Genomic DNA, 24,174 nt, shown 5'->3' on the forward strand with positions numbered 1-24,174 from the left:
GTCCCCCAAATCAGCAGTGGTCTGAACTACAACCTCAAGAGATGACAGTCAGCCCACTCAGGGCTATTTTAAAAGGAGTATAATAATAATAATAATAATAATAATAATAATAATAATAATAATAATAAATGCTTGTGGAAAGTAAGGCAAAACACCCACCCCCAGATATAAAAAGTATGGACTAGCATATAATGGTATACTTCATCACATGAATGAAGCTTCAGGTGTATTTCGAGATGCATCCTGAAAAATGAAATGAAAAATGAATGAATGAAATGTTTATGACATTGAGCCAGAATAAATGACAAGTTAACGACGTGATCACCTTCTTTTTTTTTTAATCAAATGATCAATCTCAACAGAATTCCAGAACATTAAATTATACAGACAAAACTTCCACAAATAAGGCTCTTTGGAGACATTCAGAAAAAATCCAAAGTTGTTATCACCACACAAACTTTGTCCGAAGTTTATTCCATCAATAAAATAACATCGTTTCTTGTATGTAAAAAATTTAAATAAAATAAAAATTATCTTGCCATGCTCTTTTAACATACAATGTAGTTTGTTACAAATGGGCACTAAATAAACATCAAAGAGAGGCTTTTGGGATGAAAGAAATAGCAACGATGAAAACATTGCCGATAGTACACAGCACAATCGGTATGTTAAAAAAAATATTTAAAAGAACGTGAAAAATTGTATTGGCTTTTTTTTTTTTTTCCTTTTTCATTACGAGAAGTGCATTTTATACTGTCTGTCATAACGGTCAACTACCTTAAAAAGCACTTTCGGTGACTTGCTGAACATGAGCAAAATTATAATAAATAAAAATATATACGGAATAAACATACAAGATGGTGGAGTTGGAAAGCTAATGGCCACATTTGTGCCCAAGCTGGTCACCTTTGTTTTTTCAATTTAGATTTTTTTTCTATGTTCTAAAGACATCATTTTATCCCTGAGGATGGTGCAGAGGGAGTGCATTTACTCGAGCTCTCTAGCCTGGGTTAAAATCTCAACCATCCTGGTGTTTCGCAGGCAGGGTACATTAGTGTGTGTGCGTCCTTCAGACAGACGTTAAACGGGGCCTCCCGTCTTCCGGGATTAGTTTCTTAGACACGACTTTCTGGTTTATGACAAATAATGAGAATAACTGGTTTACTGTGGATCAAATGTGGCCAGAGGACTCATATTATTAGTGTTCAATTATCCTGAGAAGGGTTGTAAAGGTTCTTAAAGAATATATACGATTCATGACACGAACAAGCCACTTATTATACATGGTGTGGCCTAAACAAGGTTCTTTTTAAAAAGGAATTAAAAACTTCATCCCAGCACAAGGAAAATGAAACCTTTATGCACAAATTGGTGCCAGAGGTGCATGTATGTATATATTGTTAAGGTGTTGGAAAATATATCCCAGGGGAGAGCATTCATGTACACAGAGATCCCCAGACAGTTATTTCTGTAATTTATGTGGTAGGGAGACGTTTGTCAATTGTCTAGGAGTTGAGGGGAAAATGTGTTGTGAGGTTAGTCTGTATATTCCTGCCCGGAGTAATGCCTCCCAATTTTGCTGCTTTTACTCTCCTCAATCCACGAATGTGCCACTTCACTAAACCTCATTCAAACAATCCCTCCTTCACTCCATCAGTCTTTCCTTCAGCTCCCTTGGCTGTCAGGTGTAGCGATGCTGGGATTTTCCACAGCCCTCCTTGCTGTGCCCACCCCCATCTGACGCGCACCAATGGCGAAGAGACCCTCACATGAGCTTTGCTCCCTCAAAGCCACGCCCACACGTATAAAAGGTCAGGACCCGACTCAGCTAGTGGATGTTTGTTGATGCACTAGGGGCACGAGTACATCTCAGACTGTCTGTTTGGGAGATTGTCTGCCGGAACGCGGGTCGCGCCGGACCCGGCTACGCTGGGGTATGAGGTGCAGGAGCTCGTTGTGCAGGGGCCTGAGGCAAGCGGTCCATGAGCCAAGGGCACGGTGAAGCCCCTGGGGTGTTGCACAGCTCCATATACTCTCACACCACATGCTTCCCACGCAACACCAAACCCTCACCCCAAAATCCCTGCCCCTCAATATTTGGCCCGACACAACCCCGCATGGTTGCTCGAGGTAAGTGAGGAGTCGTACCAATGCTCTAAACTGCCTGCCTCTCTCTGTCCTCCTATCTTTCTTCCCGGAATAAATGTTGGCACCATGTATTTTGTCTAAGCAAGTTTGTACAAGAGGAAAATACGTTTTAGGGCAAGTCTGCTCGTCCGTCCGTGTCTGTTGCGTTTTGGCCTTGCGCTTATAAATACGTTTGTTGATTTCCTGCCTGTGGAAATAAAGTTGGCTGTTGATTTCTTATAAATCCATGCTTGATGATTGCTTACTTGTGTGCGTATAAAGAAATACTTGGTACATTTCCAAATCTGCCTCGTTCCTGTCCTTTCTTTCATTGATCCGACATAGCGAGTACGTAGTGGATAGACGGGAGTTTTGCCTCACTGTTTCGCTTCAGTAGCATTTAGCCAGTGCTCAGCCACGGTTTCTTAACCAAAGTAGTTGGAATGGTCTGGTGGCCTCAAGGTCGGTAGTGACGGTGGGTCTGAGTACACACCTCGCGAGTCCGGTGTGCGCCAATACCGTAGCAATATGTTCAGCAAGTATGCTGAGTTTGAGTGTTTGAATGTGTTGCTCAAAAATGTGGTCACTGAGATATGAATTTATTTTTCCTCAACAACACCCCTCACCATTGCTCTTCCACCCCCCAGTCTGTCATCAATTTTTGGTAAAGCATCACATAACATGTACAGCTGTTCTGTCATCATCTCTATTTCTCTGCTTAGTCACCCTGTGACTATCTCCCTAGCCATAAAAAAAGGTTGAAGGATTTTTTTTTTTGGCATTATAACACTGAAAAGTCAACTTTCAATGACAAGAGTTGAAGAATTTTTTAATAAGTCCCTACAAAATTACTTGTAGCAATTCCAATGACTGAATTATGTTGTCCAATTTTAGAGAACAGCCAATTGTTCGATGATCATTTCAACAGTTTCTGATAAATGTAGCCGTGGTACTTTGTTGGAATATGTTGCAAAACCCAATATCTAGGAAAGAAAAAAAGAAAGAAAAAAAGTACAGCAAAACCTTAGAATTCTATTTTGACACAATTCAGCTCATTGATCAACCAAATGAAATTGGTTTGAAAATCACAATCCTCTGTGAAAGAGCAAATTCCACTCTATTTTGGCGGATCCACTCAATCTGTGGAAAGTACGATAAATATTCACGTCATAAATACTTTTATGATAAAGTTTGAAAATAGGTTAGAGCACGGAAAAACATCTATTTCCTTTCGCCCAAGACCGAAGTGCAAGCACAAGCATCTATGCAAGAAAGTAAAAAAAATTGCTGCACATCTGCACACACCACCAATTCAACATCTCATAGATTTGGGTAAATGGATCACTTATGGACTCGATTCAAAAGCTGAAGCTTGGAATTCCCTCTTGCAAAGGAACTTCCTGCTATAAACAGTTTTAGAAGACTTCTCAGGTGTCCACAAAGGTACGACTCATAACCCAACTTTGCATGGCAGGCTTTCAACAAACATGGCAGTGCAGTTTCACTGCACTGTGTCAAACAATACTTAAAAAAAATAATTACATGGAATAATGTACAGCCATATATATTCACAAAATAAAGAATAAAAAGAAACCAACTCCACAAATAAACCACAAAACTTTGAAAACTCTCACAACAAACTTTCATGGAAAACCCAGGTGGCTCGTGTCTCCTGAGTACATCAAAGAGCGAAGATGAAGGAAGAACATGCTCCAAGTGATAGCCCCAGTGCCAGGAAGAACATCATGATGGATCCTGCAGTCTCAGCCTCCCTTCCTTTAATGGTTCTGTGGGGAATGAAATGGGGGAGACGGTGAGAAGAAAACTTGCCAATTGAGGTTTATTTGAGGGAAGGTTGGCATGCCAATGTAAAAACAAAAATAGAAGGGCACAAAGGGGGAAATATATTTTATGGCACAGAGTTACAAATTATTTGCAAGTGACTATAAGGTGTGGTATTGGCTCCATGTGATATCAACGCATATCTACAAAATGAATTGTTTACCATGTATGATGTTGTAATGTTTGGCACGGCGAGATGCTTATTATAAAAGTCGAGGAGAGCACCGTATTTTTCGGCCTATAAATCAATCAATGAATGAATGAATGATCGTTTTAAGGCCATTTTCCCCGCTAGAGCGGGGGTTAGCCTTGCGGGCCCCATGACAATCATGGTTCCCTGTTTGAGGCAATGTTTTTATGGCCGGATGCCCTTCCTGACGCCAACCCTTGGTCGCCTCTTACGATGCGCAGGGATATGGTGTACCTATTCTAAACCGGGGTACACACCGGGAGTACAAATCAATGTGGAGTACAAATCGAATTGGCTAATTTCCCCATATTTATTTCGTTCATTCGTAAATAAGTCTATTTGGAGTACAAGACTAAGCAACATCAACTATGGCAGTTAGCAGAAAAGTCAGTCAACAGGTGTTTATTCCTACCTGACCACACATCGCTAGCTATGGTATTTCCAGGGTCATGAATATTTATGAGCTCTTTTGTGCACCTTATTTGAATTACTTTGTGGGATGACCTTTTTGATAAAGTATGAATGCAAGTAGGTTTTCAATGAATGTAGGTAGGTAAATTATACTGTAAATTATACTGACGCTGACATAAATTATCTGTGCCTTGCTTCCTTGTCTATTTGTGACCATAGAGCTTTAATCTCAGTCTGCAAATACTTGAGTACCACGCGGATGCCTCCTAGTTTGGAGGTGATGTGTTGGTATAATTTATGCACATAATGTCAGCGTCATTTCAGGGTTAGCGTGCTTCCTTAGTTATATTTTATGTTCCTGACTGCAAACCTCCCAATTGTTGATGAGCAGGGCAGAGACAATGTGTCAGCGTGGCAGGCGACACTTGTTGCTAACAGGTTGTGCAGCAATTGCTGGGGTGAGACTCAATCTGTGCCTTGCTTCCTAGTCAACTTAGGGGGTTTAATCTGTGTGTGTGTGTGTGTGTGTATTGAGGGAGTGAACCACCTTTTAGAGGCCATTTTTCCCTGCAGAGCAGGGGTTGGCCTTTTTCGGGCACCATGGTCCCCTTTTTGAAGCAATGTTTTACGGCCGGATGCCCTTCCTGCCACCAACCCTGTTAGTCGACTCTTGCGACACACAGGGAATTACCAGTGAACTGGTACTCAATTTGCCGACCTCGGAAGGATGACAGGCTGATTCAACCCCCCTGGCGTTAATTCAGCGATCGACCGGGATTCGAACCCAGGATCCTAGGATCCCGAGCCGGCACCCTAACCGCTAAGCCAACACCAGGCTGGGTGTGTATTGAGGGAGTGTAAGGAGGCATTTGAGAAACGTGGGCTGAAAATGAGCATGTAGAAGATGAAGGTGATGTGGGTCAGACAACAGAGAAAACAAATGAATATCAGGTTAGAGGGAAAGGAGATCAGACAAGGAAATAGGTTTGAGTATCTGGGTGGAACAGTGACCGGAGATGATAAGTCAGAGGTAGAGGTACGGAGGAGGATTCAGGTGGGTGCAAATGTGTGGGGGACGATAGAGGGTGTAATGGCAGACAGGAAATTTTCAAGGAGATTGAAAGGAAAGGTTCTGATCTATTTTGTGGAATACCGGCCAACCTTTATGGTCTGGAGACTGTGGCACTGACAGAGAGAACAACAGAGGCTGCAGGTTTACGAGAACAACTGGGTCAGGAGGATTGCAGGAGTGAAAAGGGTGGATAGAAGGAGAATTGATGAACTGAGGGTGAGATTGGTTTGCGGATGAGCTTGACGGGGGGATTGGTGAAATTCCGGCTGAGATGAGCTGGACATTTGGTGTGGATGGGGGAAGACAGAATGCCAAAGAGAGAGGACAGGTTGAGGGAACAAGGTAGGAGGAATAGAGGTAGACCATGGTTGAGATGGGAGAATTGTGTGAAGAGGGATATTGGTAAGGTGGCGGTGGGAGTGGAGGAGTATTGTGGTGAAGGCAGGGCACAAACTTGGTACTGTTGGACCTCACCCCTTATAAAAGTTAAGAGGGGAGGAGGTGGGTAGGTGTGTGGGGGGGGGGGGGGGGGGTAAGGGGGGGAGGACAACAACAACAACAACAACAACTTGGCTCCAATTTGTCTTCTAGTTCCTTTTCCAAACCCCACAATCCACAATGTACATCTATGTTGTACAAATTGCACATCTATAAATGTTACAAACATGTGTCTATAAAAACCACATATAAAGTCACCTTGGTCCATACGCCATGGCAAGCGAGGCAAGATAGCCATTGGAGGTCCCAAAGACAATCATAAACAGTATGAAGAAGGCATCATGGTGAAAAATGGTTGGCAGGAGGCTTTTTTGAATGTTGCAGAGCAGGAATAAAGGGATGAATACAATACGAAGCAGTACAAAGAGCGGGAGCAAACGGCTCTTCTCTCGAGGCTTGAGGAAGAGACAGAGAGAGGGAAGAAAAAAACAAAAACAAATTAAAAAACCCCCAAAAGACAACTAAGTAACTGATTTGAACAAACCTTGTTATATTTGCACTGCGAGAATGGCTCACATTTGTTTTCTGCAGCATCAGTTCGAGCAAAGCACATGCAACATGAATCAGAGGCCATCAACATATTCCATATGCAAAATGTAGGGAATGTTAGGGGTGAGTGGAGTGAAGGAAGAGGGAAATAGGATTGGGAAGAGCAAGAAGAAAAGGAGAAAAACATGGAGCATATGAGGGTGGGAATATGTGGTAGATATGCCACAACTTATTTATATATATATATACATACATACAAAAAAAACACACACACACACACACACACACACACACACACACACACACACACACACACACACACACACACACACACACACACACACACACCAAACATGGCATTCGACTTGGCTTGCCAAGCTCGATTATTGCAGCATCAAGGTCGCTTTCATACTTGGCTTTCTGACTTCCTAACTCATGCAACCAACAGGTTTCTATCAATAGAACCCTCTCCTCACCCAGTGGCAGACGGAGTGCCTCCAAGGCAGTCTTGTTCATCATCGGCATAAGTATCCTCCCTGATGCTCTGGAAACACTGTTCCTTTTTGCAAATGACTCAACATTGTGTCATACAAAACCCAGAATCCAGATTCGGTCTTTCAGTGTATACAAAACAACTGTTCAGCCTAACGGGGTTTGCACTCTACTGTTCCAGTTACTTTTTTGGGATGGGAGGCTCTGTGGGATTCCAGTTACTTCAAGAGTGCCGTTCTAGTTACTTTTGTTATTAGAAGCGGCCTTGGAAAAACGCTATGATAAGCTCTCTATACATCTGAACACGGATTTCACCCATGGCGGAAAACCGCTTTGGGGATGGGAAATGAAGTTGCTGCAACCTCCATCGTGTGACCCTTACTCGTCCTATAAAGTTTGGTTGAGGTTGGATAAGTAACGACCAAATGTATCGGTCAGCCAGACACTAAATTGTGTAATTTAGTACAACAGTTACCTACATCGGAATACATTCTTCTACTGACCATCAGCTTTACTCTAATGTGGGATTAATAAGGTCAGAGATCTAGTCCTTCATTTCAGGGGCCATCTATTTATTTTAGAAGACCCAGAGGATGGAGTTGGTTTCCAGGTTTCTAGGTTTCTAGCGACCCATCACAAATCACCACCATCAACAACTTCTATCCAATGTCTATCCAAAATAAAACTCACCCACATGACGAAGGCAGTAAAGCTACGACCAAAGAGGTCTGCAACGTTGAAGAGGAGGAAGCAGCATACTGGCGAGAAAAACTTGACTGAAGGAAAGAACAAGTGAAGTTTTCTTAGCACAAAGCCAACAAAGAAGAAAAACACAGAATTCTGCTCGGAATATCCTCAGCATTGTCTTGACTGTCTAACAACAACACAATTATGCACAGTACTTTGCGCAATGCGTCCACTGATGGACGTGCTACGTATTTATGCCGATGCAAGCTGGTTCTCAAACAAACACGACTGGATAAATTAATCATAATCACGACTGTCGGTGGAATTATGCCACCGCAGTAAAAGACTTCTGAAATCTGCAAGATTGCAGGCACCCAATTTGAGAAAGATACAGCAATGACACAGGGAACAGTGCAAGTGGACAAACTGAATATACTACAGTACTACTTTAATGGCCCCAATTATTCCCACCTTCTTGAGGGATTGGCCAGGGAACGTTTTCTGCAGAAATCTTTCATGAACTGACTGGCTTGGCCTGAGGTCTGACTGACGGTGATTAGGGCAGGAACTTGTTCAGGGAGCCGGCGACAACTCGCCGACTCTTCGTGAAGGATACTGTGGGATCTTTAGTCGATATACTAATGCTAGCAGATGGAACTCTGTCTTAATGACCGTACTAGGGTTGGCACATATACTGATGTATCACCCTGTCTGAAAAACACGACTGTTTATAGCTGGGTCGAAAGTTGAGCTCAGGATAGACAGTTCAGAGGGTAGTATGCATATCTCTCGGCTATTCTACTCATCCTAAAATCAAACAATCCTGCGGTTTTCAGCATGTCTTGCAGACAGTTTCATCAGATGAAAAAAAAATTAACATAACAATGGTGGAACAAGGAATGATTGTTCCATCCGTACCCCAATACTCGTTGGTGCTGATGGTTTGGACCCTCCCAGTAACCACCGGGAACACGGAAATTGTTACCCAGAAGACAGTAGTCACCGACAGTGCCATTACCCATAGCTGAATGAGGGTGCAGGGAAATACAAGAACATACACAGCATGTCATCACACGATGGAACAATGTGCTATTGCCAATCAGCTCTTGCTGATTTTTGCTGAATTTTGCTGAATCTTGCTGAATCAATCAGAATTGCCTACATCGCCAGTCTCTTTTAGAACCTTTTAGAATCACTTAGCACAGAGACTGCCTTTCTAAAAGTTACTAATGACATATTTTATACAAGGCAGATCAACGATCAGATACAATTATAATATTCCTGCACTTATCAGCTGCTTTTGACACTCACTGACCATAATATATTACTTGCACATCTTCCATCTCGTTTTGCTATCTCTGCACCTGCTCTGGAACGGTTGAAATCGTATCTAACAGATAATATATTCACTGTAAATATTAATGGATACTTCTCAGATACTCTTCATCTATCAGTCAGGTATCCATTCATGATCCATCGTTATTTTCTGTTTACTTACATCTGCGAGGCATAATTTTAAGGAATTTTAATATCAGTTTTCCTTGCTGTACTGATGATACCGAGATATGCCTGTCTACTGAACCCGATGACTTGCTGTCTTCCAAAACTCTGACTTCCTGCGTGCCTGAACTTCAAACATGTACGGCTCTAAATTTTCTCAAATTTAACGCTGTTGAGATTGTCCTTAGCCCCTTATCTGTAAAAAAACAACAACAAAAAAAGCAAACAAACAAGAATATGTCATGCGGAGCACGATACTTGCAAAATCCACCCCCGCCCCCCCCCCCCCCCCAAAAAGGTCGTCATTTATCCAGCAAATTGTCCTTTTCGTCGATTAAAATTGACGATCTTGATAAAAGTTTGGGTCAATGTGATTAAAAGTGACGATTTTTTAGATGAAAATTGATTTTAGAAGTTTGACCTATAGTTGACCTTTGACCTCAAAAATAGTTGGTTCACCAATTCAGTGAGGCACTATTATGCAAATGCTGTTAAATTTTCAAATCAATCGAATGAAAATTGATGATTTTTCAGATGAAAATGGATTTTGTAAGTTTGACCTTGAGTTGACCTTTTGACCTTAAAATAGTTGGTTTCCCAATTCAGTGAGGCACTGTGCAAATGCTGTTCAATTTTCAAGTCATTCGGATGAAAATTGATGATTTTTCAGATGAAAATTGATGATTTTTCAGATGAAAATCGATGATTTTGGAAGTTTGACCTTGTTGACCTTCGACCTTTTAATAGTTGGTTTCCCAATTCAGTGAGGCACTATGCAAATGCTGTTCTATTTTCAAGTCATTCGGATGAAAATTGATGATTTTTCAGATGAAAATCGATGATTTTGGAAGTTTGACCTTGTTGACCTTTGACCTTTTAATAGTTGGTTTCCCAATTCAGTGAGGCACTATGCAAATGCTGTTCTATTTTCAAATCAATCAGATGAAAATTGATGATTTTTCAGATGAAAATTGACGTTTTTGGAAGTTTGACCATGAGTTGACCCTTTGACCTCAAAAATAGTTGGTTTCCCTATTTAGTGACTCAATGTGCAAATGCTGTTCAATTTTCAATTCAATCGGATGGAAATTCATGATTTTTTCAGATGAAAATTGATGATTTTTCAGATGAAAATTGACGTTTTTGGAAGCTTGACCATGAGTTGACCCTTTGACCTCAAAAATAGTTGGTTTCCCTATTTAGTGACTCAATGTGCAAATGCTGTTCAATTTTCAATTCAATCGGATGGAAATTCATGATTTTTTCAGATGAAAATTGATGATTTTTCAGATGAAAATTTACGTTTTTGGAAGTTTGACCATGAGTTGACCCTTTGACCTCAAAAATAGTTGGTTTCCCTATTTAGTGACTCAATGTGCAAATGCTGTTCAATTTTCAATTCAATCGGATGGAAATTCATGATTCTTTCAGATGAAAATTTATGATTTTGGAAGTTTGACTTTGAGTTGACCTTTGACCTTTTGACCTCAAAAATAGTTGGGTTCCTAATTTAGTGACTCACTATGCAAATGCTGGTTTTTAAATTTCAAATCAATTGGATGAAAAATGACAATTTTAGAAATTTGACCTCAAGATGACCTGTGACCTCAAAACCAATACGCTTCTTCCTTATGACCAACTCTACCATCTGGTGAAGTTTCGTGTACATTGGTTTAAAATTGTGACCTGTAGGCGATTGACAGACAGGCAGAATAACGCACAAGACCAACCAATATACTTTTCAAATCTGAAAAAAAAATAACAGCAATCAACACCTACGGTAATCCCTTTGCGTCTACAATTCTTAATCCTGGTGCCAAAATGGACTGAACACACTCTTATATCTTACATATTGTCATTCTGTGACAATCTGTAAACCATTTCCTTTTATCTTCATATCTCCAAAATTCTCTCATGTTCAAACTGGAGGACGAGTTGACCTGATTGGAGGACTGGAGGACAACTGGAGGACAACAACTGGAGGACAACAACTGGAGGACAACTGGTCCTGATTAATGTCATCATGACATGCTTGGATTACTGCAAATGATTGTTAGCAGGTTTACACAAATCTTCTCTCAAATCTCCAACTTGTGCAGAAAATGACAACTAGGCCTTCAAGCTCGTAAATAAGATCACATCACTCCAGCTTTCAAGACTCTTCACTGGCTTCCAGCGCACCGACACATTGATTCCAAAGTATTGTTGATAACTTTTGAAGCTAAAATGAAACTTGCTCCAATTGTATAGTTATACCACAGCAGCAGAGATTTTACCTTCCAAACCAACAAGAATGCTATGCTTTAACAGCGGGAATTTCCTGCTAATCTCACAAAAGTACAAAGACTTTTGGTGACCGTGCATTGTTAATATGCTCCTAAACTTTGGAATTTGCTGCCTTTCGGGATTTTCACAGCCACTTCAATGGCAGATTGTAAATGTCTCTATCTATTTAAGAAAATAACTTGATTGATCGATAGCCAAAGGTGAGAGTGCACTGTTGTGGTGCAATTTTGTAAAGTAAACTGGGATTTAAGAGGCTTGCACTTTGGAAAACATTTTAAGGGGTTATTTCATCCCTTTTCCGCTCCCCATCCCACTGCCCAGACACATGCATCAGTACCTTGCGGAAGACCACCCACAAAGAGACATGTTTGGACTCCTTCGGTACTCCGTCTGTCAAAGGCACGGAAGCCTTCTTGATGTCTAAAAAGTTCAGACCAAGACACGACGCATCACCCATGTTATTTTGATCTCACGACACATTCGGGCAGTGTACATACCTCACATTCGTTGAAGCTTAGTGTATTTTAACACCGTCAGTTATGGTGTAGTATGGCTGGAATGTGGTATATTCATGCTTTGGGATTACAATACACAGCAGCAGGTGGGTTCATGGGGCATTGGGTGCATGCAAACCGACCTTTCTCAATGGCATCTATGCTGTTGTCGGTGTTGGCTGAGCAGCTATGCAAGTAATACTGTGCAAACTCCTGGAGCAGTGAGGGGAAACAGAAACACGCAGAATGCACACATGAGAGTTAGGAAGTGGGCAATCTGCAAGCAATCCCCTTGTTTCTTTTCAATATAGAATAAACAGAACTCTTTCAAACAGGAACTTTGATGTTATGCTCGTCAGCTAGTGAGGAAGAACAGGTGTCCTTACCAGGTAACCTAAGGCCATATACGCTGTGGTGGCAAAGAGTGTAACAACGCACGCTGTCAGGAAGTACCAGAAGGCAGATTCCGCAGTGTTGCTGCCCACTGCAGTGACAAAGGAATTGTACAGTTGTGATTAAAGATTTTGCATTCAAATTAAAAGGTACTCGTATGTATGTACACAGATATAACAAGTGAATAAAAAAATTTATGCTAAATTAAAAAGGCAATGTAGGGATGACAAACTACAGTCTAAAAAAGGTCCCAAACATGATAGGGATGATGTTTGTTTAGAGAGTAGCTAGCAGTATTGCCATCACATAACAATCACTGCCTCATTTACACTTCATCGGTTATTGCTTCAAGCTTCCACAAACACTCCATTGGTTGCACCAGTACTTGATTACTCCTGTAGTGGAACCACATACTGAGACTGTACAAATTAGCAGCCCGAGTACAATGTTATAATATCAGTACATGATCATCAACTTCTCACAAACTGCATGAACATCTCCAATAACAACATTCTATAATTATCTCCATTTGTGATCGGTTACTCTAAGTTGATAAAAAAAGAAAAGTAGGAAAGACAACTGAAGCTACAAGAAGTCCCTGAAATTATACAGGAGCTTCTTATACTTATGCAGAAATGAAATATAGGAGCTTCTAATACTTTTAGCGAGGCCTAGCCCTAGACAATAGTCTGGAGGCGGTGATGTGGGGATTGTTATGTGATGGCAATACTGTGGGTTCCTATGGAACCATCTGGGTTAGCCCATCTAATTACCCCCTCAGTACAATCTTACTGACAACATTGGCACCAATTCAGAATCACACCGGCAGAGTTTAAGAAAGAGAGAGAAAAAGAGAGCAAGAGAGAAAGAAAGAGATCGAGGTTGGTCTGTCCTCTAGTGCTGTCGTGTCCTTTGATTCCCCGCTCTATGGAATGGGTAAATGGGGAAAATGACTGGCTGAGCACTTTTGGTTATGGACTTGAAAATTTCTGATTGGCTGCTCTTGGCTCCCAATTGGATCCAGCATCCTCCTCAGCTTGCCCAGTCTCCACCAGAGTTGTGAACTGTGGATCACACCCAGACTCTGTACTGACTCATAGACTTGTCCTGCCTAATCCCTGGCTCATGACCACCGTTTATCTGTCTGGAGAGGGGAGGGGCTAGACAGAGATCAGGGTTCATGCTCCACCTCTTCTAGGCATGGTGGCTGGGCGCAAGGTTCATGCACCTCCCCATTTGGTCCTGTCGTGGTGCGCTCATTGACCTAGGCGGGCCTTTTGCTGACGGCATCCTTGCTGAGAGTTTGCTGCGCTCAGTCTTCAGTGATGTTTGAACTTGGCCACGGCTCGGAGCTCCTCACTTAACGTGGGGTGGACAAATTTTGCTGCGCATTTGTGGTGCGAACATACGCTAGGAACCCAAATGGTATGGCAGGCAAGCGGAGGGTCATGACTATCTGTAGGAAGTTATGGGGAAGTTAGCACACCTTTGCCCTTCCTGTTAGTGAGGTTTGAAGATGGTGGTACAAGGCGAGACAACGCCAGTAACTCCCTCATACTGTGCGGCTGTTGCCGACACGTTTGAAGGTAAAGGCAGGGCCGTGGGCATTTGCAGTGGTTGTGTGATGAAGGTCTTGAATCAGTGGGATGGTGTTTAACAGTCGTGATCCAGTGGGGGTAGTTGAGCATGTTTGCTAATAAAAGGGTGAGGCAGGTTGCTGTTTCTTGTTGAAGGGTAAGGTAATTGTGAGCAGTCTGGAGATGGTTGGGAGGTTGATAGTGGTTGGCTGTGGTGGTGGTGACCATTGGGAATTGGTGTGGGAATTCCAATCCCGTTTTGACCCGAATATGCAAATGCGCTGCTCCTGTCGCTCCTTCCCCAGTGACTCGATGGGGATACCGCTTTGCTTTAGAGATGAATAAAGAAAGATAAAATCTCAAACTAATCCCACAACGCATATTGCCCTGTGAAACACACTACACAGAAGGAAGGAACTATCTGAACATTTAATACAGAGGTAACCAACTCGGGAACCTGTATGTTGTAGACTGGTGCTTTTGGAGAATGACTGTTTCGCAGAACAGTCACAGTATTTTATTGCAAGAATATTTTCAATCATTTACTCTGAAAAATTGCAACTCAAATTTTTTTTTTTCTGTCAGGAACACATTCTCCCTTTAATACATTAAGTCAATACGATGTTGAAATTCATTAATTTGAAAAGATGGTTTCCAGGAATGTATCTATCACAAATAGGGAAGTGCCTGTATATAGATATATATGCGAGTGTGTGGTCATGAAGCATAACGTAACATAAAGGTCATGAAGCATAACTTAACATAAAGGTCATTAAGCATAACGTAACATAAAGGTCATTAAGCATAACGTAACATAAAAGTCATAAAGCATAACGTAACATAAAAGTCATAAAGCATAACGTAACATAAAGGTCATGAAGCATAACATAACATAAAGGTCATAAAGCATAACATAACATAAAGGTCATTAAGCATAACGTAACATAAAGGTCATTAAGCATAACGTAACATAAAAGTCATAAAGCATAACGTAACATAAAGGTCATAAAGCATAACGTAACATAAAGGTCATTAAGCATAACGTAACATAAAAGTCATAAAGCATAACGTAACATAAAGGTCATAAAGCATAACGTAACATAAAGGTCATGAAGCCTAACGTAACATGGTCATGAAGCATAACGTAACATAAAGGCCATGAAGCATAACGTAACATAAAGGTCATGAAGCCTAACGTAACATGGTCATGAAGCATAACGTAACATAAAGCATAACGTAACATAAAGGTCATGAAGCATAACGTAACATAAAGGTCATGAAGCATAACGTAACATAAAGGTCATGAAGCATAACGTAACATAAAGGTCATGAAGCATAACATAACATAAAAGTCATAAAGCATAACGTAACATAAAGGTCATGAAGCATAACATAACATAAAGGTCATAAAGCATAACATAACATAAAGGTCATGAAGCCTAACGTAACATGGTCATGAAGCATAACGTAACATAAAGGTCATGAAGCATAACGTAACATAAAGGCCATGAAGCATAACGTAACATAAAGGTCATGAAGCATAACGTAACATAAAGGTCATGAAGCATAACGTAACATAAAGGTCATAAAGCATAACGTAACATGGTCATGAAGCATAACGTAACATAAAGCATAACGTAACATAAAGGTCATGAAGCATAACGTAACATAAAGGTCATGAAGCATAACGTAACATAAAGGTCATGAAGCATAACGTAACATAAAGGTCATGAAGCATAACATAACATAAAAGTCATAAAGCATAACGTAACATAAAGGTCATGAAGCATAACATAACATAAAGGTCATAAAGCATAACATAACATAAAGGTCATGAAGCCTAACGTAACATGGTCATGAAGCATAACGTAACATAAAGGTCATGAAGCATAACGTAACATAAAGGCCATGAAGCATAACGTAACATAAAGGTCATGAAGCATAACGTAACATAAAGGTCATGAAGCATAACGTAACATAAAGGTCATAAAGCATAACGTAACATGGTCATGAAGCATAACGTAACATAAAGCATAACGTAACATAAAGGTCATGAAGCATAACGTAACATAAAGGTCATGAAGCATAACATAACATAAAGGTCATGAAGCATAACGTAACATAAAGGTCATAAAGCATAACGTAACATGGTCATGAAGCATAACGTAACATAAAGCATAACGTAACATAAAGGTCATGAAGCATAACGTAACATAAAGGTCATAAAGCATAACGTAACATGGTCATGAAGCATAACGTAACATAAAGCATAATGTAACATAAAGGTCATGAAGCATAACGTAACATAAAGGTCATGAAGCATAACGTAACATAAAGGTCATGAAGCATAACGTAACATAAAGGTCATAAAGCATAACGTAACATGGTCATGAAGCATAACGTAACATAAAGCATAACGTAACATAAAGGTCATGAAGCATAACGTAACATAAAGGTCATGAAGCATAACGTAACATAAAGGTCATGAAGCATAATGTAACATAAAGGTCATGAAGCATAACGTAACATAAAGGTCATAAAGCATAACGTAACATAAAGGTCATTAAGCATAACATAACATAAAGGTCATTAAGCATAACGTAACATAAAGGTCATTAAGCATAACGTAACATAAAAGTCATAAAGCATAACGTAACATAAAGGTCATAAAGCATAACGTAACATAAAGGTCATGAAGCATAACGTAACATAAAGGTCATAAAGCATAACGTAACATGGTCATGAAGCATAACGTAACATAAAGGCCATGAAGCATAACGTGACATAAAGGTCATGAAGCATAACGTAACATAAAGGTCATAAAGCATAACGTAACATAAAGGTCATGAAGCATAACAACATAAAGGTCATAAAGCATAACGTAACATAAAGGTCATGAAGCATAACAACATAAAGGTCATAAAGCATAACGTAACATGGTCATGAAGCATAACGTAACATAAAGGTCATGAAGCATAACGTAACATAAAGGTCATAAAGCATAACGTAACATAAAGGTCATGAAGCATAACAACATAAAGGTCATAAAGCATAACGTAACATAAAGGTCATGAAGCATAACGTAACATAAAGGTCATTAAGCATAACGTAACATAAAGGTCATTAAGCATAACGTAACATAAAGGTCATTAAGCATAACGTAACATAAAGGTCATGAAGCATAACATAACATAAAGGTCATTAAGCATAACGTAACATAAAGGTCATGAAGCATAACGTAACATAAAGGTCATTAAGCATAACGTAACATAAAGGTCATTAAGCATAACGTAACATAAAGGTCATGAAGCATAACGTAACATTCTCTTTGCTAACTCCCCCCTCACCCGAAACCATTTTACCTCTCCTCTCCGAATAAAGTGAAACACTCTCCTCCTACCCCTCCCCCCCTCTCTCATCCCCCTTTTCTCACTCCCATCCCCTCCCACCCAGAGTGTATGTCCTGTGGTGTGGTGAGAGTCCTGTGGTGAGGCGTCGCTCTCCCCCCGCCCTCTGTTCCCCCTGCTTGCTCCCCCACCCCTCCTCACCCCGCCCTCCTTCCTCCCCCAGTATTCCCGTCAGCGAAGGGACGGGTGGTATTTGCTCGTCTATAATAAAGGACTAAATGACGTTTATAATAGAGGAGCTCAAAACATCACCAATAAATAGTAACTCAAAAGGTTTATAATAGAGGAGCTTGAATTGACATTGGACAAAAATGAATGATTTGCAATCAACACTAAAGACATCTAAAACTGAAACTTTTCTCAAAGCAAGTCCTGCATAAGTTTCAAGTAGAGTAAAGCAAATCGAAATGAAATGACAATATTCAGGAACTACGATAACGAATGACGAGCCAACAACTGTTGAGACACATTTATGTGCAACATTCTCGAGAATCGATCCCTGGTGTTGGGCTAGCGGCTAGGGTGCCGGCTTAGGATCCTAGGATCCTGGGTTCGAATCCCGGTCGATCGCTGAATTAACGCCAGGGGGGTTGACTCAGCCTGTCATCCTTCCGAGGTCGGCTAATTGAGTACCAGTTCACTGGTAATTCCCTGCTTGTCGTTAAGGGCGGCAAAAAGGGCTGGCGTCAGGAAGGGCATCCGGCCGTAAAACATTGCTTCAAAAAGGGGACCAAAAAACAACAACAACCACGGTTCCCGAAAAAGGCCAACCCCTGCTTTGCGGGGAAAAATGGCCTCTAAAGGTGGTTTATATTCTCAAGAATCGCAAGTGGAGCTCACCCGACAAAGAGAAGATCATGGCGATTGCAGCAAAAGTCCCAGCCATTCCCTGGCCACTCATGGGAGGCATTGTATAGCGTGTTGGTAATAGGCCGACCAAACCAAACATACTGCTCTGGAACACGGCACTCATCGCTGTGGTTTGTGGGAGAATAAAAGGGCAACAGTCCAAGCTGGTGATGAGAACAATAACCCGCAAAAAAAAGTCTGTAACCCACAACAAAGCCATTTTAAAAGGGTCAAACCATATCCTCCACCACAATGCATCGATGATCCCCAACCACTGCCGTAATACCAACGCATATTTATGACATTAGTTATCAGAAATACTATTCTCCTATAAACCCACAAGAGCACACAAAGAGACCCAACATTTGGAGCCTCGAGTGCAGAAGCTCTGGCTGACAGCAGACAAAGATAGGGTTATGGAAGAGGAGGTTGTTGATGAAACAAAGTGGTGGACCTTGAAACAAGGCTATGTGTACACCTAAGCTGCAAAACTTGGCTTGGTATTCAATCAAAGCATTTGCAAAACTCTTGTTTGGACATATCTTCCAAATAACTTGTTAATCCGGTACCTTGTCCATCAAGTTTGGTTCTGCAAACGGGGCATTTGCTCAGATGACGTCATGTTGTTGTGAGGCCCAGGAAATATTTTTGGTTCCAGGCTCTGTATTAATCCGATTCGTCTTGCTAATGATCGTTTTTAAGGCAGAAACATATTATGAGTAGTTCTTAAATTAAATGCAGTCTTGCACACCTTTACCTTTTGGCAGTTGTCCATGGTAATCCATGGTGAGGCCTCTTTACTGCCAAAAATGTACCTTTGCCTTAAGGGGTGATGCTCACCGACATCTATCCACAATCAAATTCTAAACATACACAAGGCCGAGTATATCATGTTTTTTTTTGGTAACCCTTGACATATTTATCACAGATTATTTACTCATCTTTTAAATACCATCATAGGTGCTGACAGGTATTACAGAACAAACAAGAATGTCACTTGAAAGAGCACATACTGTACCTCCACCGGGCTGAACTACATTTTGTACCTGATAGGCCAGACATACAACCGGATCTTAACAAACAAAAATATCTAATCGGCTTGTCCTTGTCAACTACTCAGTGTCCACCAAATTTTGTCACAACCCATTCACAAATTTTTGAAATATCATGCTATATATCGTTTTTGGCCCTATCTCTCAATGGTGAAGAATGACTTGAAAATTAAAAGACTCATGTATCCGGATTCAGATCTTCATCATCATCGAATGAATTCGTCCCTGGCACACACCCAACCTATCCACCAGGTTTCGTCCGAATCCGTCGAAATTTTTTTGAGATATCATGCTCCCAGAGAGATGGACACACTGTGGTGAAAACATAACCTCTGTCTACCTTCGGTGGTGGAGGTAATAAGAAAACTTCACAGCTTGATCCATGAATTATGATCCTTTACCAAAACAGAGGTGGGTACGTCGAGCCCTGGAAGCACTCACTTCCACCTTCTGAAACCCATGTATTGGTAAACAACAAGCGTTACGCCTAGGTCCCCCGTCGGTGAAATGATGCGAGTTGACAAAGTGGAAGACGCAAGGCGGCCATCTTGGATTTTGACGTGGCGACCAAATTTTCAATAGCGTTCTCACTTGTGCCTAGATACACCCACACACCAGATTAGAAGTTGGTACTTCGCTTATTTTTCAAGATATTCCGCTCACAAGGTTCAGACATACATGGCGGCGGCCATCTTGGATTTTGACGTGGCGACCCAATTTTCAATGGCGTTCTTCCTTATGCGTAGTTACACCCACACACCAGATTGGAAGTTGGTACTTCGCTTATTTTTCAAGATATTCCGCTCACAAAATTCAGACATACATGGCGGCGGCCATCTTGGATTTTGACGTGGCGACCCAATTTTCAATAGCGTTCTTCCTTGTGCCTAGATACACCCACACACCAGATTAGAAGTTGGTACTTCGCTTATTTTTCAAGATATTCCGCTCACAAGGTTCAGACATACATGGCGTCAGACATATATGGCAGCGGCCATCTTGGATTTTGACGTGGGTTGCACCCTCACACCAAATTAGAATTCGGTCCTTCGCTTACGCACGCACGCCCGCACGCACGGACGCACACACACACACGGACGGACGCACACACACACGGACGTAGGGGAAAACCATAGTCCCCCTTTCGCTTCGCGGTGCGACGGGGGACAACAACTGAGGCAATCACGTACTGCAAAAACCGCCATGCTAAGCTTTCAGTGCACATTGCCAACTCCCTCCCGCCCCTCTCCAAGCCTCTCGTTTGGTTTCTAATTGCTCATAACCCTTTCCATCTTAAACCAGTGGAAACAAAGGTTGCAGTGATACCCAAATCAAAACATTTGTCTCGTCTCCTAGCAGCCCATTGGCAGATAGCCTAGAGGTATGCACACGTGACTTTGAGCTGTTTAGCCTGGGTTTGAATCTTGACCCAGCAATAAATTGTCATCCTGGCGTTTTGCATGCAGAGTGAGGCATCAATGACTGGACCGTGCATCGGGAGGATGTTAAGCCGGAAGAACAGTCCAAAATTTGTTTTGATGACGTGTACAACAAAAGAGTGATGACATGTAGTGCACAATAGCAACTCACAATTATTTAAAATTATTGTAATCATTGTGATGACAAAGAAGACATCAGGGTTTGTGATTTCCACTTTGATGAGAATCGTTGTAAGCAAGAAAAGCAGAAAGATTCCAAACAGAGAGCCTGCCATCCGTATCTTCTGAGGGACCCTACAGAGGGTGGGGAGGGCATTGGCAAACGAGTTCAGCATGAGGACCATCCATTCCTTGTTTAAACGCTCAAATGTCAAAGAGGTCCTGATACGTAAAAAAATAATACAAAAAACAAAAGTCAAATGTCATCCGATAAGGTCAAATCAGCACCGCAAAAATATATTGGCAGAACAAGTAACCAGAAACCAGGAAGCAGGTTTGGCATAAAAGCTACAACTAAGACAACAAGAGCACCACCCCCCCCACAACGAGCTTCACACCGTCGATGAAGTATCGAGTTGAGGCAGCAGAAAATCAGCAGCGGCAGCATGGCACACAATGTCATAAAGTTGTCAAAAGTTCTAAAATAGTAGCTGTGGCTTGGCACTGCCGTGTCGGTCTTGTTCTTCTGCTCGTCTTCCTCTCCCCGGCTCTGTGCATCCTGGTTGTTCTTCCACTCGTTTTCCTCTCCCCGGCTCTGGCGGTCCAGCCGTTCCCTGAAGTACTAGTGAGGAACATGAGAATGAAAAAGAAAAAATATAAAATCTAAATCGTTCGTCAGATGTGTGCTCAAGGAAAAAGAAAGAAAGAAATTTAAGACTCACACCTGTGCGTTTTACACCTTCATTCCTCATCCTAAGAGAAGGTTTTACCCACAAACACAAGGCTCATGAAAGAGCTAAATGACAATGTGCAAGTTTTTTTTTCTTTTTCGTCAGTCCTTGCAGATTTAAACACCCACAAATTTGTGTCCAACAATTTGAACAACATATTGTATTGTTTATCTACGTCCGATTCAAATGCCATCATTTTAAATGGATACATTTTCTTTTCTTTAGTTTGGGCTGCCAATTCATCGGTATAGTGGATGCAACAATGGAAACCTCATCCATTCTCTTAAGTTAAACAAGCGTTACGCCTAGGTCCCCCGTCGGGGAAGTGATGTGAGTTGACAAAGTGGAAGACGCAGAAAACATGCCATGATATGATATTTCGCTCAAGGTTCAGACATACATGGAGGCGGCCATATTGGATTTTGACGTGGCGACCCAATTTTCAATAGCGTTCTTCCTTGTGCCTGGATACACCCACACACCAGATTAGAAGTTGGTACTTCGCTTCTTTTTCAAGATATTCCGCTCACAAGGTTCAGACACACATGGCGGCGGCCATCTTGGATTTTGACGTGGCGACTCAATTTTCAATAGCCTTTTTTTTTTTTTTTTTTCTTTTTTTGTATACAAGATCGTATATTTTTTACGATCGTATTTACGATCGTATTTTTTACGATTTGTATACAAGATATATTTTTTTGTATACAAGATCGAGGCTCGTGAAAGAGCGGAAAGAGCGGAAGTGAAGAGCTTCTTCCTTGTGACCAGATACACCTACACACCAGATTAGAAGTTGGTACGTCGCTTATTTTTCAAGATATTCAACTCACAAGGTTCAGACATACATGGCGGCGACCATCTTGGATTTTGACGTGGCGACCCAATTTTCAATAGCGTTCTTCCTTGTGACCAGATACACCAACACACCAGATTAGAAGTTGGTACTTCGCTTATTTTTCAAGATATTCAGCTCACAAGGTTCAGACATACATGGCGGCGGCCATCTTGGATTTTGACGTGGGTCGCACCCACACACCAAATTCGAATGCGGTCCTTCGCTTACGCACGCACGCACGTACGCACGCACGGACAGACACACGGACGGAGGGGAAAACCATAGTCCCCCTTTCGCTCCGCGGTGCGACGGGGGACAATAACTGCAGCGCTTCCAGGAACTCGATGGACACAATTATAAAATTCCCGTTACCGGTAAGCACCATAATTTTATACAGACTACAGAGCATTGGTTCTGCTGAAGTTCGGTTAAATTCCTGAATGGGTCGCCACTTCAATGGAGGACACGCGACTGAGTATGTAGGCATTTATAACACTGCCAGGGTACCGCTGATAGCTCGACTACTTTTCACGCAGGACACCAAGATTTTTGATGTCCACCAACTAATGGCAACAGATGTGACGCCCAGTTTAACGTCCAACCACAGGACGATGCACACATTGATGCTCACCCTGCCTGGAAAACACCAGGGGGGCAGTTTGTAACTGGGCCGAGCTACAAACCCAGTAAAGCCAGCTCAGTAAAGCCAGACAGAATATAACGAACATGGTAAAAATGAAGGGGAAAATGGTTGAACTGCAAAAAATATGGCAATTGACTCAAAGGAGATTAAGATGTTATGGAGAATGGCATTTTAAAAGAGATATCCACACGGTGTTTCATGACTGGACTCCAATATTTCAATTTTAACTTTCCCATTTTAGCACTCCCTGCATAACTAGGCAGTTTGTTTGTCTTGATCCAATTGCATTGGAATCTGTCCACAATATTTATTGGGAGCATATGCACGTCCATTAATCAACATATTCACTCTGAATTCAGTAATTTGTGCACGCCTGACCAAACTCAAATTCGGAGGAAGAGAACCATGATTGTCCATTTCGGATAAAATATTTGTGGTTTTTGGCCACATACGCGTGGTAAAGGGAATGTCTTTTTGTTTTACACTTCTCATATATTTTACTTTCACATTTCAGATTGCAGCAATATAGAATTTACTCAAAGAAACAAGGTGAGGCTGTAAATAGACAACAACCATTGAGCACCACTTATCACAGTCCCTCATGCATTCGACAAGGCACTATGGACTGCCATAATAAGCTAGCTTTCTATGAAAATACTGTATGCCAGTGACTTTTCATTTTACATACTGCAGTAAAAATATAATAAACAAGCGTTACGCCTAGGTCTCCCGTCGGGGAAGTGATGTGAGTTGACAAAGTGGAAGATGCAGAAAACATGCTATGACATGATATTTCGCTCACAAGGTTCAGACATACATGGAGGTGGCCATCTTGGATTTTGACGTGGCAACCCAATTTTCAACAGCGTTCTTCCTTATGCCGAGATACACCCACACACCAGATTAGAAGTTGGTACTTCGCTTATTTTTCAAGATATTCAGCCCACAAGGTTCAGACATACATGGCGGCGGCCATCTTGGATTTTGACGTGGCGACCCAA

The 24,174-nt window shown here is 41.5% G+C and overlaps 1 protein-coding gene across 4 annotated transcripts in view; it reads right to left on the reverse strand.

Moving 5' to 3' along the window:
- Positions 1-321: 321 nt before the first annotated feature.
- The window catches only part of SLC29A1 (solute carrier family 29 member 1 (Augustine blood group)), a 58,113-nt gene continuing 34,260 nt past the window's right edge, over positions 322-24,174 (reverse strand). For all 4 annotated transcript variants that reach the window (XM_068123827.2, XM_068123838.2, XM_068123844.2 and 1 more), the window contains exons 4-13: positions 21,363-21,586; positions 20,957-21,099; positions 18,306-18,440; positions 12,475-12,572; positions 12,232-12,301; positions 11,932-12,014; positions 8,727-8,832; positions 7,812-7,897; positions 6,339-6,535; positions 322-3,914 (exon numbers count right to left, since the gene is read on the reverse strand). In XM_068123827.2, coding sequence (XP_067979928.1) covers positions 3,809-3,914; positions 6,339-6,535; positions 7,812-7,897; positions 8,727-8,832; positions 11,932-12,014; positions 12,232-12,301; positions 12,475-12,572; positions 18,306-18,440; positions 20,957-21,099; positions 21,363-21,586 — 1,248 coding nt within the window. In that variant the 3' untranslated portion in view covers positions 322-3,808. The remainder of the gene's footprint in view (positions 3,915-6,338; positions 6,536-7,811; positions 7,898-8,726; positions 8,833-11,931; positions 12,015-12,231; positions 12,302-12,474; positions 12,573-18,305; positions 18,441-20,956; positions 21,100-21,362; positions 21,587-24,174) is intronic.

The sequence above is a fragment of the Myxine glutinosa genome, chromosome 1, assembly GCF_964187855.1.
Source record: "Myxine glutinosa chromosome 1, kmMyxGlut1.1, whole genome shotgun sequence".
NCBI classification, from domain to species: Eukaryota; Metazoa; Chordata; class Myxini; order Myxiniformes; family Myxinidae; genus Myxine; species Myxine glutinosa.